General features: G+C 29.4%; 1 protein-coding gene and 1 pseudogene across 1 annotated transcript; one reads left to right on the forward strand and one right to left on the reverse strand.

The window, feature by feature from the left end:
* The first annotated feature begins 3,175 nt into the window (after window positions 1-3,175).
* On the forward strand, window positions 3,176-4,191 carry LOC113371586 (zinc finger protein 525-like). The gene is made up of 2 exons (XM_026612223.1): window positions 3,176-3,180; window positions 3,255-4,191. The coding sequence occupies exons 1-2, from the start codon at window positions 3,176-3,178 to the stop codon at window positions 4,189-4,191; spliced, it is 942 nt and encodes a 313-aa protein (XP_026468008.1).
* Window positions 4,192-14,479: 10,288 nt separating this feature from the next.
* On the reverse strand, window positions 14,480-15,652 carry LOC113373596 (annotated as a pseudogene).
* Window positions 15,653-15,969: the final 317 nt, after the last annotated feature.

Here is a 15,969-nt window from a genome sequence, read left to right on the forward strand (position 1 = left end):
TATATATTTATTTGTTCCCTCTCAAAAACTTTGTATGTTCAGATTTTATGTTTTTTTGTTGAAACTAATAATTATTTCGGTTTCAAATTTTGCCGCCGAAAAACTCGCATTTGAATGTGTTAATGTTTCAACCTGATCTTGTGTTTATAAAACAATATGGAGGAAAAATGTCAAAGTGGTTTAGGAATTATTAAAGTTAAATTCGAAGATAAATTTAGTAAAAAGGTCAGTGTTAGCGTTTAATCATATTAAACAATAAACTAATTAATAAATATTGTAACACATATATTATTATACACTCAGACTTCTCAATTTTTAAGAACACATCACCAGTTTGTTTATTATAACCTATAAACTTCAAACATGTATGAAGAAACAATTTTAAACAAAACAATTAAAACCGAACCGATCGATGATTATCTTCAAGTGAAACAGGAATTTGATGATTGTGAAAATACATCAGATTTGTATATGGATGATGATATATGTCGGCAGCAATTTTTAAAATCTGAGGTTACAATTGACGGGAAATAAAACAAGAGACGATTGATGACCAATATGATGTGACTAGTACAAACAAAACTGTATTAGATGAAAGTTCTTATATATGTGGTGAAGAGATCAGTGAATCAAGTAATCTAGTGGATAGTACGAACAAATCAATTGAAGAAGTTTCAGGAAAAAGTGAAACAACCAATAAATTGAAACCGTATACATGTGAATCATGCAATAAAACATTCAGAACAAAACATAACTTAAAACAACATGAAAGGATCCATACTGGGGAACGCCCTTATGAGTGCAAAATATGTAATAAAAGATTTTTACAGTCAGGTCATTTAAGTTCGCATTTATCAGTGCATACTGAAGAATGCGCGTATATCTGTGAAACATGCAACAAAAAGTTCAATAAAAAGTCAAACTTAAATCAGCATAAATTGGTTCACACCGGAGAACGGCCTTATGAGTGCAAAATATGCTATAGAAGATTTTCACAGTCAAGTAGTTTAAGGCAGCATTCATTGATCCATACTGGTGAACGTCCTCATGAGTGCGCAATATGCAAAAAAACATTTTTAGGGTCAAGTGATTTAAGAAGACATATGTTAGTGCATACTGCAGAACGCACTTACAAACCGTATAAATGTGAATCATGCAATAAAGCATTCACATCAAAGAAAAGCTTACAACAACATGAAATGATTCACACTGGGAAACGCCCTCATGAGTGCGCAATATGCAATAAAAGATTTTTATGGTCAGGTAATTTAAGAAAACATTTATCAGTTCATACTGAAGAATGCCCGTATATTTGTGAAATATGCAATAGAAAATTCAAAACAAAAGAAAACTTAAATAGACATAAAGTGATCCACACTGGAGAACAGCCTTATGAGTGCAAAATATGCAAAAAAAGATTCTTACGATCAATTAGTTTAAGACAGCATTTATCAGTGCATACTGAAGAACGACCTTACGAATGCGAAATATGTAATAAAACATTCAGATTGAAAACAGGTTTAAATGAACATAAATTGATCCATTCTAGGGAACACGTTTTTGAGTGTAAAATATGCAATAAAAGATTTGCACTGATAAATAACTTAAGAAAGCATTTATCAGAGCATACTGTAGAAAGTTCTTATGAATGTGATTCAATAAAAGATTCAAAACAAAACATATATTAATGTGAAATGAAAGAGGACATACTTGAGAACAAACTGTAATTAAACAATGTTTAAAACTGCCCGTCTTTATGATCCTTATCAATTACTCGACTTATATTGATATAGCATTTTATTTAATATATATTTCAACCACAACTTTGCTACTCCTAACCTTTGTATTGTATGTAATTGTTTAATAATATCAATACATATTACAAATGCTATTTATTTTTGTTTCATTCAAAGCCCTACTATTTTTCTCAAATTCTACAGTATTTATTATTATTAACTTCCCAAAGAAGTTTATGGTTTTCACCAGAAAATGCAAATCATTATTTTATGTTTACTCAATGTACAATGGATGACCTGAATATACATATATAAATTTATTTAGTAATTGAATTGTATTAACTCATATTTATATAGCTCATACATATTTTATATGGTTTCCTAATAAAGATATTCTATTATATAAAAAATAAATCGGGTTTTTCCTTCCTGACGATATAACTCCAGAACGCACAAACCGATTTCGACGATTTTGCATTCGTTGGAAATGTCTCGGACTCTATCAGGTTTTTAGCAAAGAAAATTGACGAAAGATTTCAACAGAAAAGCGGAAAACACTTTTTCTTTTTTCACATACAGCGTCATTTTTGATACTTAGCATGTACTACAAACTAATTGACTGCTACTCATTGTTCTCTGCTCAGTTAATTTCATGTGACAAACCGGCATTGTGTTCACTGTGAAATTGTGCAAAAAACTAAAAAAATAAGTTATTCGTTTCCTAACATTTCAATTGGAAACCATTAAATCAATCACGTGTATTATGCAATTTTTTTTTCAATTTCAACCACAGGCAATTTTTTTCATCTTTTAATCACCAAACGAAATGTTACATAAAATGCCACCATCTGGTGGTGAAACGGGGTTCGCCCGGTTTGCTAGTATATATATATTTATTTGTTCCCCCTCAAAAACTTTTGTATGTTCAGATTTTATGTTTTTTGGTGAAACTAATAATAATTTCGAATTTCAAATTTTGCCGCCGAAAAACTCGCAGCTGTATTGTTGTTAACTTCAATTTGATCTGTTGCTTATAAAACAAAATGGAGGAGAAATGTCAAAGTGGTTTATGGAATTATTAAAGTTAAATTCGAAGATAAATTTAGTAAAAAGGTCAGTGTTAGTGTTAAATCATATTACAAAATAGTGAAAATCGTAACATATATATTTTTATACACTTAGACTTCTTAATTTTAAGAACTCATCACCAGTTAGCCTATTGTAACCAAACTAACCTCAAACATGTCTGAAGAAACAAATTCAAACACAACAATTAAAATTGAACCGATAGATGATTACAATGATTATCCTCAAGTGAAACAGGAATTTGATGATTGCGAAAATACATCAAATTTGCGTACGGATATATGTCTGCAGCAATTTCTAAATCTGAGGTTACAATTGACGAAGAAATAAAACAGAGACGATTGATGACCAAGATGATGTGACTAGTATAAACAAAATAGTTTCAGATGAAAATTCTTACATATGTGACGAAGAGATCAGTAATTCAAGTAGTTTAGTGGATAGCACGAACAAATCATTTGAAGAAGTTTCTGGAAAAGGTGAAAGTACTGATAACTTGAAACCCTATAAATGTGAATTATGCAATAAAACATTCTCAGCAAAACGAAGCTTAATCCGGCATGAAACGAATCATAATGGAGAACGGCCTCATGAGTGCAACATATGCAGTAAAAGATTTTCACGGTCAAGTAGTTTAAGACAGCATTCATTGATTCATACTGGTGAACGCCCTCATATTTGCGAAATATGTAATGAAAAATTCAGATTGAAAAAAAACTTAAATGAACATAAAGTGGTTCATACTGGAGTACGCCCTCATGAGTGCGTGATATGCGAAAAAACATTTTTAGGGTCAAGGGATTTAAGAAGACATATGTTAGTGCATACTGGAGAACGCGCTTATGATTGTGAAATATGCAATAAAAAATTCAAAACAAAACCACACTTAGTTAAACATAAAGTGGTCCACACTGGAGAACGACCTTATGAGTGCGATATATGCAATCAAACATTTACACAGGCAAGTAGTTTAAGCACACATTTATCAGTGCATACTGGTGAACGTCCTTACGCATGTGAAATATGTAATAAAACGTTCAGAATGAAAAACATGTTAAAAAGACATAAAGCGACCCATTCTGGAGAACGCTCTTATGAGTGCAACTTATGTAATAAAACATTTTTAAGGTTAAGTGATTTAAAAGTACATTTATTAGTTCATACTGGAGAACGGCCTCATGAGTGTGAAATATGCAATAAAAGATTTGCACTGAAAAGTCATTTAAGAAAGCATTTATCAGTGCATAGTGCAGAAAGACCTTATAAATGTGAGACATGCAATAAAACATTCAAAACGAAAGATATATTAAGGCTACATGAAAAAAAACATACTAGGAAACAAACTGTAAAAAAACAGACAACAAATTAGTTGAATAAGTCTAGAAACTGTCCCACCTTATCTATTACATAACTTATATTGATACAGGATATTAATTGCACTTTATTTAATATATATTTCAGTTACAACTCTGTTTGTTACTCATAACCAGTGAATTGTATGTAATTGTTTATTAATATCAATACATAGTACAAATGCTGTTTATTTTTGTTTTATTCAAAGCCTTACTATTTTTGAAAAATTGTACGATATTTATTATTAACTTTCCAAAAAAGTTTATGATTTATATATTTTATATGGCTTCTTAACAAGAGATATATAAGCTGTTAGTAAAAGGATTATATTTAAAATAGATTTTATATAACTTATTGATTAATGGGCTAACTGGTTTAGTAATGAATGGTTTATATATATATATATATATATATATATATATATATTTGAATAGTCTTGAATTTGATGTTGATATATATATGTTTAATTTGAATTTAATATTCGGGCGTACATCAATAAAAATAGTATGAGAGTTTTTAGCCATGGATTAATAATGGTTTCATATGCTATATTAGGATACAAAATTTAATTGATTACCACTGAATGATGGCTAAGATGCTAGCCGAAACGTATGGATTTTAAATAAATAAACTTTTAAAAAAAACTTTCATACTATTTTTATTGATGTTACCTACGAATATTAAACTCAAATTAAACAATATATATATAGATATATATATATATATAAATAAATTAATATAATATAATATATATATATATATATATATATATATATATATTAACAATGTTAATAATCAAGCATAGTATCAATAAAAAACAAAATTTCTTTTTGAAATTATTTTTTACCATTTTCATTGTTTTACTAATACTACAAAATATATGTTAGAGATATTTAGCACATGGAGATCGAAATTCGCCGTTTTATGATTAAAACTAAATTTTATGTGTGCATAAGCTGTTAAAAAGAAAACATTTCATCTATCGCAATGAACTTAAATGAATTTTTATTTTTATCTATAAAAAAATTATGCAATATTTAAAATAGGTAATACTTCCCGAAGGAGAAATTTATGTTTTCATAAAAAAATTCGATTCGCTAATTTTATGTTTTTCTCCTGGACGTTTCAAGCCATTCTGAACCGAATGAGACCAAATTTAGGGAAAAATTAAGTGTGTGAGAATTTTTAACATTTCATCAACGTTATTTTAAAAACGCCTGAACACATTTCAGAAATTTAAAAGCCATTTGATGTATCTCAATAAGGACTATCGTTGGTCAGTTTTGCGCGACGATCGGCCGAGCCGTTTCTTTGTAATTTGGAAAAACGTGTTAAACTTTTCGTCCACATTTAACCTCAAACTACCGAATCGATTTTAAAAAATCAAAAACTGTTCGAAAGATATTAGTTAGGAATAATATTGATTAGTTTTAGGTGAAAATCTAACGAGCCGTTTTCTTGTAATTAACTGTTGAAAAAAAAAATTAAGCCGATTTTTATGGAACTTGTTTTGGCGATATATATCATGGTCTTATAGAACTTACTGAAATATTACGGCTCTACGACAAGTAGTTTAATTTTTAAAATTCATCAGAGTTTGAAAAATTGAATAGTTTTTTTGACGTTTGTTAAAATTACAATTAGATGATTTAGTTGATATAACGATAATGTACTTAGTCTTAATGAACATACTGAACCATTAAATCAACAAAAGAGTGTGAAATATTCTGTTCGTTGCCACTTGCACCTAGTTGTTTTTATTATGACTAATGCGAATCGCATATCGCACCACTCGAATTAATTTTTAATGTATGATAATTCGATTTGAAACAATGTCGACATCGGACACAAATATTTATTAGTCTGTACAAAGGTCAATTTGCACTTGAGATTATTTTACATTTGTTTATTTTGCAATTAATTCTAATGGCGATTTTGTTATCGTTAAATGGGAAATAATAATTATGGCTATCGGTTATACACATATCTGTTTTGTAATGTTTAATAATATTATATATTATATATATATAGTAGTATACATATATGTATACTAGCTGACCCGTTAAACGTTACTTTACTATGTGACGTACTTTTGAAGATTTCTTAGAATCGACTCGATTGTAAGTGTGTAGGGTTGCGGTGGATCAGTGGTTTGAACACTGGGAGAGTGTAAAAGAAATAGAGCACGAAAGTTTTGTATTTTAAATATGATTATTATATCAATGAAATTAGATAGACCAGACATAATAAGTTTTAGTCTAAATTTTAGTTTGTGCCATGATGTCCTCTATTCACTGGCGTCAATGATCTGTTCCATTTTCGCCATTTCAGTGTGCAAAATATACATTTCGCAAGCAAGTTTTAAATAGTTTCTCATGTGTAAAGTCTTCCCTGTATCACGACGAATATCCCAAGACTAGAATTAGCAAAATCGGTTCAGCCGTTCTCGAATTTTGTTAAACTTGAATATGAATGTTTAGGTGTACAACTTTGCCTCCGCCGTTTTTACAATATGAATTCTTTGCAATATCGGCGGCAGCAAAGTTGTGTCGACTTTTGGATTTATATAGTCATTGGAAACTCCAATTAAAAGGGACTCTACTGACGAGCAAAGTAAAAAAAGTCCAAAGACTAAAACAAGTGAAATGATTCTCTACTAATGAGCAAATTAAAAAATTAACTATAGTTTAATTAGCTATAGCTGTAAGTGGAATTCTGTCTTAAGGCAATTAAGGCATCGTGCCTAAGGCAAATTGCTGGAACTTCTCATACCGCAATTCAAAATTTGAGTAATTAAAAATAATCAATCATAATAATCAATGAAAGTTGATCAATGATTTGGAACTTTTAATAGAATTTCGAACCGTATTAAATTATTCTGTCTTAAATCATTTATTTTGAAATATTTTGGAAATTCTGAACTTTTTTTCAAAGCAATCGTACTGCTTTAACTGTATAAAGACGAAATATCGAAGCGCGTAAGCGCCGCGTCGCCGTCTAGCGCGTAAACATTGGTACGGAACCCATAGGAATGTAAACAAAATTTATACTTATTGTTAAAATCTCTATAAATATCTGATAATTTGATGTGCATATGTCTAATGATCATTTTTGACCGCCAGTTGGCATTTTTTTAAACTTTTTTCATTAGATCTCCGAAACCGCTAGACCTGCCTTCATGAAAATTTGATCAATTCTTCATCTTGTCAATACAAGTAAAATATTTTCTGAATTGTTCAAATCGGACGCTCCATTCTCTTAAAAACTGAGTTACCGTTTTTGGCACTTTTTGCCCCATATCTTCGGAACGGCTAGACCTGCCTTCACCAAAAACTAATCAGCACGTCTCCCTATCAATACGAATCGAATATTCTTTGAATTATTCAAATCGGTTGATCGGTGTTCCCGAAATCGTCGACGAAAATTTGTATCCGCACATACATACATACGCGCACACACACATACACATACATCCATTTTTTCCAAGGTATGCCAAAATGTTCAAAAAACTTTAAAACGTAAAGATATATACAAATTTTCATTTTCGATTCTTTTGCGATTACTATAACTTGCCTTACGGGAAGTTAATTATTGTTAACAAAGACTTTTTTACCATTTCATTGTTTTTTACAAAATCATCCATTCATATCGTTTTATTTCAATGACTTTTACATATCACGTACATATTATTTTCAAAAACGATATATTTTTGTACATATGAATATTTTATTCAAAAATCATCATAAATAATTTATGTTTCCAACTACTTTTAAACTATCATAGGAAATAATTTCATCTTTTCTCTCGCTCGCGCTCGCGCAAATGCCATAGCGCTATCTCGCTCGCTCCTTGGAACTGAAACAGGTTTTCTAAAATGAACGAAGGTCGTCAATGGTAAATCAATAGGAAGGAATTGTATAATATTTAATTTATAACAAGTAGATTATAAATATTATTTTTGTTAAACGGGTAAATAACTAGTGGTGTATGGCATTGTGCCTTAAGGCAAATTGCTGGTACTTCCCGTACCGTGATGAAATTTTAAACGTTTTCAAATATATTATTACAAATGCTGCAACTTTCACTATTTTTGCTATCTTGTTATATCTGAGTAAATCAAATGTAAATCATAAATCAATAATTTATTATCTCCAGAACATTAACATTCGTCATTTCATTTCGAATTCAATTTCAAAAAAAAAATAGTTGTAATTTTGCTCAAAATTAGAAAAGTGCTCCCATATAGTCACAGTCTAAACGCATTTGCAAATAATTCTGTGCGACATTTTCACTTATACTGTGCTTAGCTTGGCGGCATTTTCACATTTTTCAATAGTTTTTTTTCACAAAATTGCAAAAGTGCTCCAGTACGTAAACAGTCTAAACGCACTTGGGTAAACATTTGTACCAGAGTGGCGCTTAGACTGTGCTTAGCCTGGGTCATTTTTTTGAATTTTTAATCCAAAATTACAAAAATATTTTTTGAAAAAAAAATTAGAAACAAAATTTGTGTTCCCGAAAACAATTGTTGAAACAAGCAGAAAGTTCTTTGAATCATTTAAATCGGACGCTTAGTTCTCTCAAAAACTGCAATTTTTTGCACATCTAGCTCTGTATCTTCGAAATGGCGGAACCTGTCTTTGCCAAAAACTAATCATCTCTTCTCCCAATCATTACGAACTGAATGTTTTTTTGATCATACAAATCCGATACTCCGTTCTCTCAAAAACTCGATTTGTATTTTCTGCACTCTTTGCTCCGTATCTCCGTAACGGCTGGACCTGCCTTTGCTAAGAACTAATCAGCACATCTCCCTGTGAATAGGAATCGAATGCTTTTTGAACCATTCAAATCAGTTGATCCGTGCGCCCGAAAACGTGGACGAAAAAATGCAGACATACAAAACACAGACACATTTCCATTTAGTTTCTGAGGTATGCCAGTAAAATGTTCAGAAACCTTCAAAACGTCGAGGAATGCAAAAATTTTCATTTTCAATTTACGGCCCATTACTATAACTACCCTACGGGAATTTAAAAAACACATACAACCCTAAATTTTCACCCTCCTATTCTAAAACCCTATTTTGTAATAATCATTCTTCATACCTCTTTATAACAGATTTTTAATTTTTTTTATAAAATTATGGCAAAGTCGAAAATAAAACCATTTTTTTATATTTATATTTTATACTAGCTGACCCAGCACACGTTGTTTTACAAAGTAAGGTTTTTCTAATCTAATAATTCTTAGAGAATAAAAAATGAGTGCGCGTAAGGTTCACACGCGATTGAAGTAAAACGTTTTTGCTATCGTACGAGATGACATTTAAGTTAAAAATAAATACATCCTAAAACAATTTTGAATAATGCTTACTAGCAAAATGGTAACACTCGTGATGCACACATTTATTAGTGTCGACCATTATACACATTTATATAATGATAAATTATAAATTATATATTTATAATAGCGTTAAAAATATTTATAATGTTTGTAAATAATAATGTAGTTAAAGTCATACATCAAATACGACATGATCAGTTTGTCATTATAATTAGCATTTAGGACTTGGACCTTCGTTAGAGAATGAAGTAATTGATGATTAATAAATTCTATAATATTCGTTCACAAAGTGGACTATGTTAAACAAAGCCTAAAGAAATATTGTTTTCACAATTTTTACTCATCATGTAATAATTGTGTTGAGAGAACTTCATGTAATCAAAATTAACATACATTCATTGACTTTTTATGTATTTTTTGCTACTCCAGAAATTTTCTAGAAATCTTTTCATGGTAATACGTTTGCCGGGCCAGTTAGTATACACATATATACATATATATATATATATATATATAAACAATTATTATTTTGTTGATAAAACATGTAAATTCAGTATGCAATTTCAAGTCCTTTGTTTTAATAATTAAGAATAATAATTTATTTTATGCAAAGTAGAATAATATTTGTTTCAAAACAACTAAACCAAATATTTTGGCCATTTAATTTTGTAAAATAATTTATATATATAATTTTAATTGTATTTTATTTACAGATGGACAATGGTGTTCTATTTGAAGGAAAAAAGATTATTTATTGGATTTGTCCTTCTTTGAAATATAAATGATAAGAAATTTATGTCTAAAAAGGAGTACTTGATCTGAAAATATTTATTCAAAAATTTAAAAAAGTATTTGACCCCAGAACTTGTTCCAAAATCAAAAAATGAAGCACTTAATCAAAAATCTATGTTATTTAGTTGAAGAAAAAATCTTTATCAAAAATCTAACAAGTAAGTACTTGATCATAACCCTTTGCAAAAGTATTAAAATAGTATTTGATTATGAAATCTATGTCTAAAATTTATAACAAAATATTCTTGACCAAAATTTTACATTACAAATGTATTTGATAATAAAATCTTCAATACAAGATTATTTTATTATAAAATCTTAGTATAAACAAATTATATTCTTCACAATTTATATATATATATATATATATATATATATATATATATATATATATACTTTTGCATTTTATTCAACTAAACAAAAAAAATTATGAAACTATTATGTATTTATATAAATTCAAATTCAAATTTCGCGCCGTTTTGAAACTGTCAACATGGGGTAACACCATTTGTCAAACTTAGGGTTAAAAATTTTCACACGTGCGAAATTCTTTTGCAGATTTATTTCTTTGAAAATTTTAATAATCAACGTTATATCATAAATTAAAGATGTAGTAATAATTTGTGAAGTGTATATACAGATTTTAATAGTTATAAAACGATGTGACATTGTTGTAAAGTGGATTAAGTTTAGTTTAGTGTGCAAAGTTTGTGCAATAGCTAATCATTATTAATAATTTTAATAATTGATGTTATATTATAAATTAGACATTTAGTAACGTTTGTGAATTGTTACAGCCAGTATCTAATAGTTAACTACTTATTTATTATTTTAATATAAAACAGTCAACTCATATTATTTGTGCAAAAAACTTTGTCGATACTATGTTATCGTGCAAAAATACTATCTGTACATTAATTAATTTAAAATTAATATTATGTTATCAGTGAATGTGCATTCAATAATAAGTAGTGATATAGTGAGTGTATTGAAGTAGTGATTCATCAAAAAATAAATTGTTATCAACGAGCGATGAAATTTGTGAAATGCAGCACTCATCGATTAAGGTATGTTTGTTAGTAAGAAATATAATTTATATATACATATATATATATATATATATTTATATATATATATATATATATTTATATATATATATATATATATAACTGTAAATTTCTTATCGAGTTCTACGAAGAAAGAAAAATCAATCAAATTGTGGTTTGACTCAAGATTTAAATAATCACTAATAAATAATTAATTAGATCAAGACTTGTATTGTACGTTAATTTTCAAAGAGAATTTATATTTAATTCAATTCTAAAATAGTTCTTTGACTCATACCTGTTTATTGAAAACAATTTTAAATTTAAGAAGAAACAAACAAAATAATTTACACTTATTATAAATTGTAATTGGAATAAGTCGGTAATATATATATATATATATATATATATATATATATATATATATATATATATATAATATTATGAATCATTTACTAATTATCAATCCAGATCTTTGACCTACACCAAAACAATAATAATTATTCAATAAAACAATTCATTTAAGAATAAATTTGTTTATTGCATATTAAATACACAACAAAATTCTTTGCATAAATTTGCATGAACTAAGTGAATATTAAACTATGATATAATTTTATAGACCTATATTAACTGGACTGCAAAAAATAAAAGATATATTTAGAATATTTTTTTTTATTACAAACTGTAGTACAAACGGTGCGTCCCTGAGAGCTCCCTAAAAATCAACAACAGTATGCATGAACGTGTGTTGGGGTCTAGAATTTTTTGATAAAATTGCTTCTAACTTGTATTTTTTCAACAAAATTGTAAATTTTAGTATTTGTTGTTAAAATAGACACTTTGTACAATAATATTGTAAAATTACAAGACTGTAGTACAAACGGTGCGTCCCTGAGAGCTCCTCAAAAATCAACAAGTATGCATGAACATGTGTTAAGGTTTAGAATTTTTTGATAAAATTGCTTGTAGCTTGTATTTTTTCAACAAAAGTTATAAATTTTAGTATTTGGTGTTTTAAATAGATACTTTGTACAGTAATATTGTAAAATTGCAAGACAGTAGTACAAACGGTGCGTCCTTGAGAGCTCCCTAAAAATCAACGACAGTATGCATGAACGTGTGTTGGGGTCTAGAATTTTTTGATAAATTTGCTTCTAACTTGTATTTTTTCAACTTAAGTTATAGATTTTAGTATTTGTCGTTAAAATACAATGTTCATACAATAATATGTAAAATTACAAGGCTGTAGTACAACCTGTGTGTCCCTGAGAGCTCCCTAAAAATCAACACCAATAAGCATGAACATGGGTGATGGTCTAGAATGTTTTGATAAAATTGCTTCTAACTTGTATTTTTTCAACAAAAGTTATAAATTTTAGTATTTGTTGTTAAAATAGACACTTGTTACAATAATTTAGAAAAATTACAATATTGTAGTACAAACGGTGCATTCCTGGGAGCTCCTTAAAAATCAACAGCAGTATGCTTGTAGCGTGTTAAGGTCTAGAATTTTCTATAAAATTACTTCTAACTTATATTTTTTCAACTAATTTGTAAATTTTAGTATTGTTGTTAAAATAGACACTTTGTACAAATATTTGCTAAAATTGCAATACTGTAGTACAAACGGTGCGTCCCTGGGAGCTCCTCAAAATCAACACCAGTATGCATGTACGTGTGTTAAGGTCTAGAATTTTTTGATAAAATTACTTCTAACTTATATTTTTTTCAACAAAATTGTAAATTTTAGTATTTGTCGTTAAAATAGACACTTTGTACAAAAATTGATAAAATTGCAAGACTGTAGTACAAACGGTGCGTCCCTGAGAGCTCCCTAAAAATCAACGACAGTATGCATGTACTTGTGCTAGGGTCTAGAATTTTTCTATAAAATTGCTTTTAAATTGTATTTTTTCAACAAATTTGTAAATTTTAGTATTTGTTGTTAAAGTAGACACTTTGTACAGTAATATTGTAAAATTGCAAGACTGTAGTACAAACGGTGCGACCCTGAGAGCTCCCTAAAAATCAACAATAGTATGCATGAACGTGTGTTGGGTCAAGAATTTCTTTTTTAAATTACTTCTAACTTGTATTTTTTTAACAAAATTTTAAATTTAATATTTGTTGTTAAAATAGACACTTTGTACAATAATTTAGAAAAATTGCAAGTCCGTAGTACAAACGGTGCGCCCCCAAGAGCTCCTTAAATATATACCATATAAACAAGTTGCACTTACAATCGAGTGCAAACTTTCATAAAATCGCTTATAACTCGTTTATTTTTTAAAAAATAACAAATTTTAGTATTTGTCGTTAAAATATACACTTTTTACAATAATATTACAAAATTACAAGTCCGTAGTACAAACGGTGCGTCCCTGAGAGCTCCCTAAATATGAGCAATATAAATATACTAACATCAAATCATGAATAGTTACACATTTACTTGAATTCATTTACGAAATTTTTATAGGTTTCCCATGAAAAGTGGTTAGAGCCGTGGGTTTATAACCCAGGTCCTTGGACAACCTGATATCAAACAGCATTGACATCAATTTTTACTTGGATTTTAGATAGCAATATTTTTAAGTAAAAATAACTTAAAAAAAATAATCATTTACAGAAATAGATATAGGACAACCATTTGGGTTGCCATGTATAAAGTCATTAAAAGTCATTGTGTATAATGTATATTATATGTATTTTTCACAGTCCATAATATAGGTCTTCTGTCTAAATACTTGCATTATAAAAAAGTAAAATGTATAATTCTTAAAATATTTATGTACGGTATGAATATTTTCTGAAAACACTATATGCTAAGACAAGAATACTATTCGGATAAGAATATTAATTATTAGTTTGCTGAATTAAAAAAAAGTTTAAAAAATTTGATCATTGTTAATATTAAAGATTATATGAATAAATGCATAAGGCAAGTTCCTGAGGTATAAAATAGTACAATGGGTTAATTTTGCACAGGAATCGTAGTACAAATTCTAAATCTACATATTTATTAGATTCTTAAATAAATGATATTCATATATATATATATATATATATATATATATATATGTATGTATGTATTACTTTTAGTTACTTTTCATTGTCCGTCAGCAAACTAATGATTCAAACTCACAATCCTTCTAATAGCCTCACAATTTCCAGCATACATTATCACAGGCTCGAAAACCACAATCACTGTCCCTCAATCCATTCCTCCGATCCTTTTCAATTCTGCACTTGAGCCCTCATCTTCTGCGCCTCATTAATCAATCCTATCGACTCCAAAAAGCTATTCAGCTCCTGCGTGTACTCCTTGGGATGTTTATGAAAGTGTCCAACATGGGGAGACCTGTCCCAGCATTTCCAGTAACACTTGATCCCCAAACCTTCCCAAGCTTCTTTCACTCGCTGATTCGAACTCACAGGCCCTATGGGGTCCGTCTTGGATAAAAGGAATAAAGCTGGGGATCGTACTAAAGTGCTGTGGAACATTTGACTTGCACGAATGTAATGGGACGTAGCAACGTCGTGGAAGGTTTTGAGATGGTAAATCATGTATTTGCGTAAAGCTGTTTGTAGTACTTTGTTTTTAGGGAATACGGCCTTGGGGGTACCGATGGGTATCTCAGTTTATCTCGCAGCACTGTCCCATATCTGTCCGGCTATACGCTGAAGCAAGGGTTGTATAGTTTAGGGTTTTTGAGATATGTGTACCAAGCATTCGCCCCACACGTAACCCCTACTGAAAATCCATGTAGCAACACAGGATTGTAGGTGGTGTTGTGGTAAAGGAATTTTAAACATCTCGGGATACCATTGTGTACCTTTGCTGGCCAGAGTAGTTGCCAAGGGTTTATGGAAACGTTCAAGACATCAAAACCATGGTCGTTGTATATATCAGCAAATTTCATAATGTGTTTCTGTTTAGCCATAAGCCATGTTAGTAAAACCACTAAAGGACGCTCCAAAGGTTGTTCCAACTTCAAATCCTTATTAATCTGCACCTTATCATTACTGAACAACTGAATATTCTTTGTGACTTCTTGACTGCTTAAATCGCGTTGAAAAACACTGACATTTTTGACAGGTAGTAAAAAATCTGTGTTTTTACTAAAAGCACTCAAACAACGATGCTGAGTTGTATATTTAACAGCATCTGCATGCTTTAAAAAACGAGCACTCACTCTTAACAGCACAGGCATTTTGGGAGATGATTTTAACAAAATATTGTACAGAAATTACTGTGACATGCTTCTTCCACAATGTTTGGACACTTTATGAGGAAGCCAGACAGACGAGACGCTTTGTTTTACAAAAGGTGCAAAGTCTAATTCAATACAACTTTGGTAATAATGTAGATATATGCAAACCATACAAGAGGTTGACAGCCATGGACTCCATGACAGAACCGAATGACAGAACGGATTGTCAAGTAAATTAATCAATAAACAGTAAATTATAATAACAAATTAATTATAACTACAATAATAATAGAAAAATTCATAATATACATACATTTTACCTCTCTTTATATTTCACCAGTTTAAATTCACATATCACCTGACACAACTGACATATCATGACAGTTGATATGTGAC

The sequence above is a fragment of the Ctenocephalides felis genome, unplaced genomic scaffold (genome assembly GCF_003426905.1).
Source record: "Ctenocephalides felis isolate EL2017-DRISC unplaced genomic scaffold, ASM342690v1 CF-g0.4_SCAFFOLD_00845, whole genome shotgun sequence".
In the NCBI taxonomy this organism is placed as follows: Eukaryota; Metazoa; Arthropoda; class Insecta; order Siphonaptera; family Pulicidae; genus Ctenocephalides; species Ctenocephalides felis.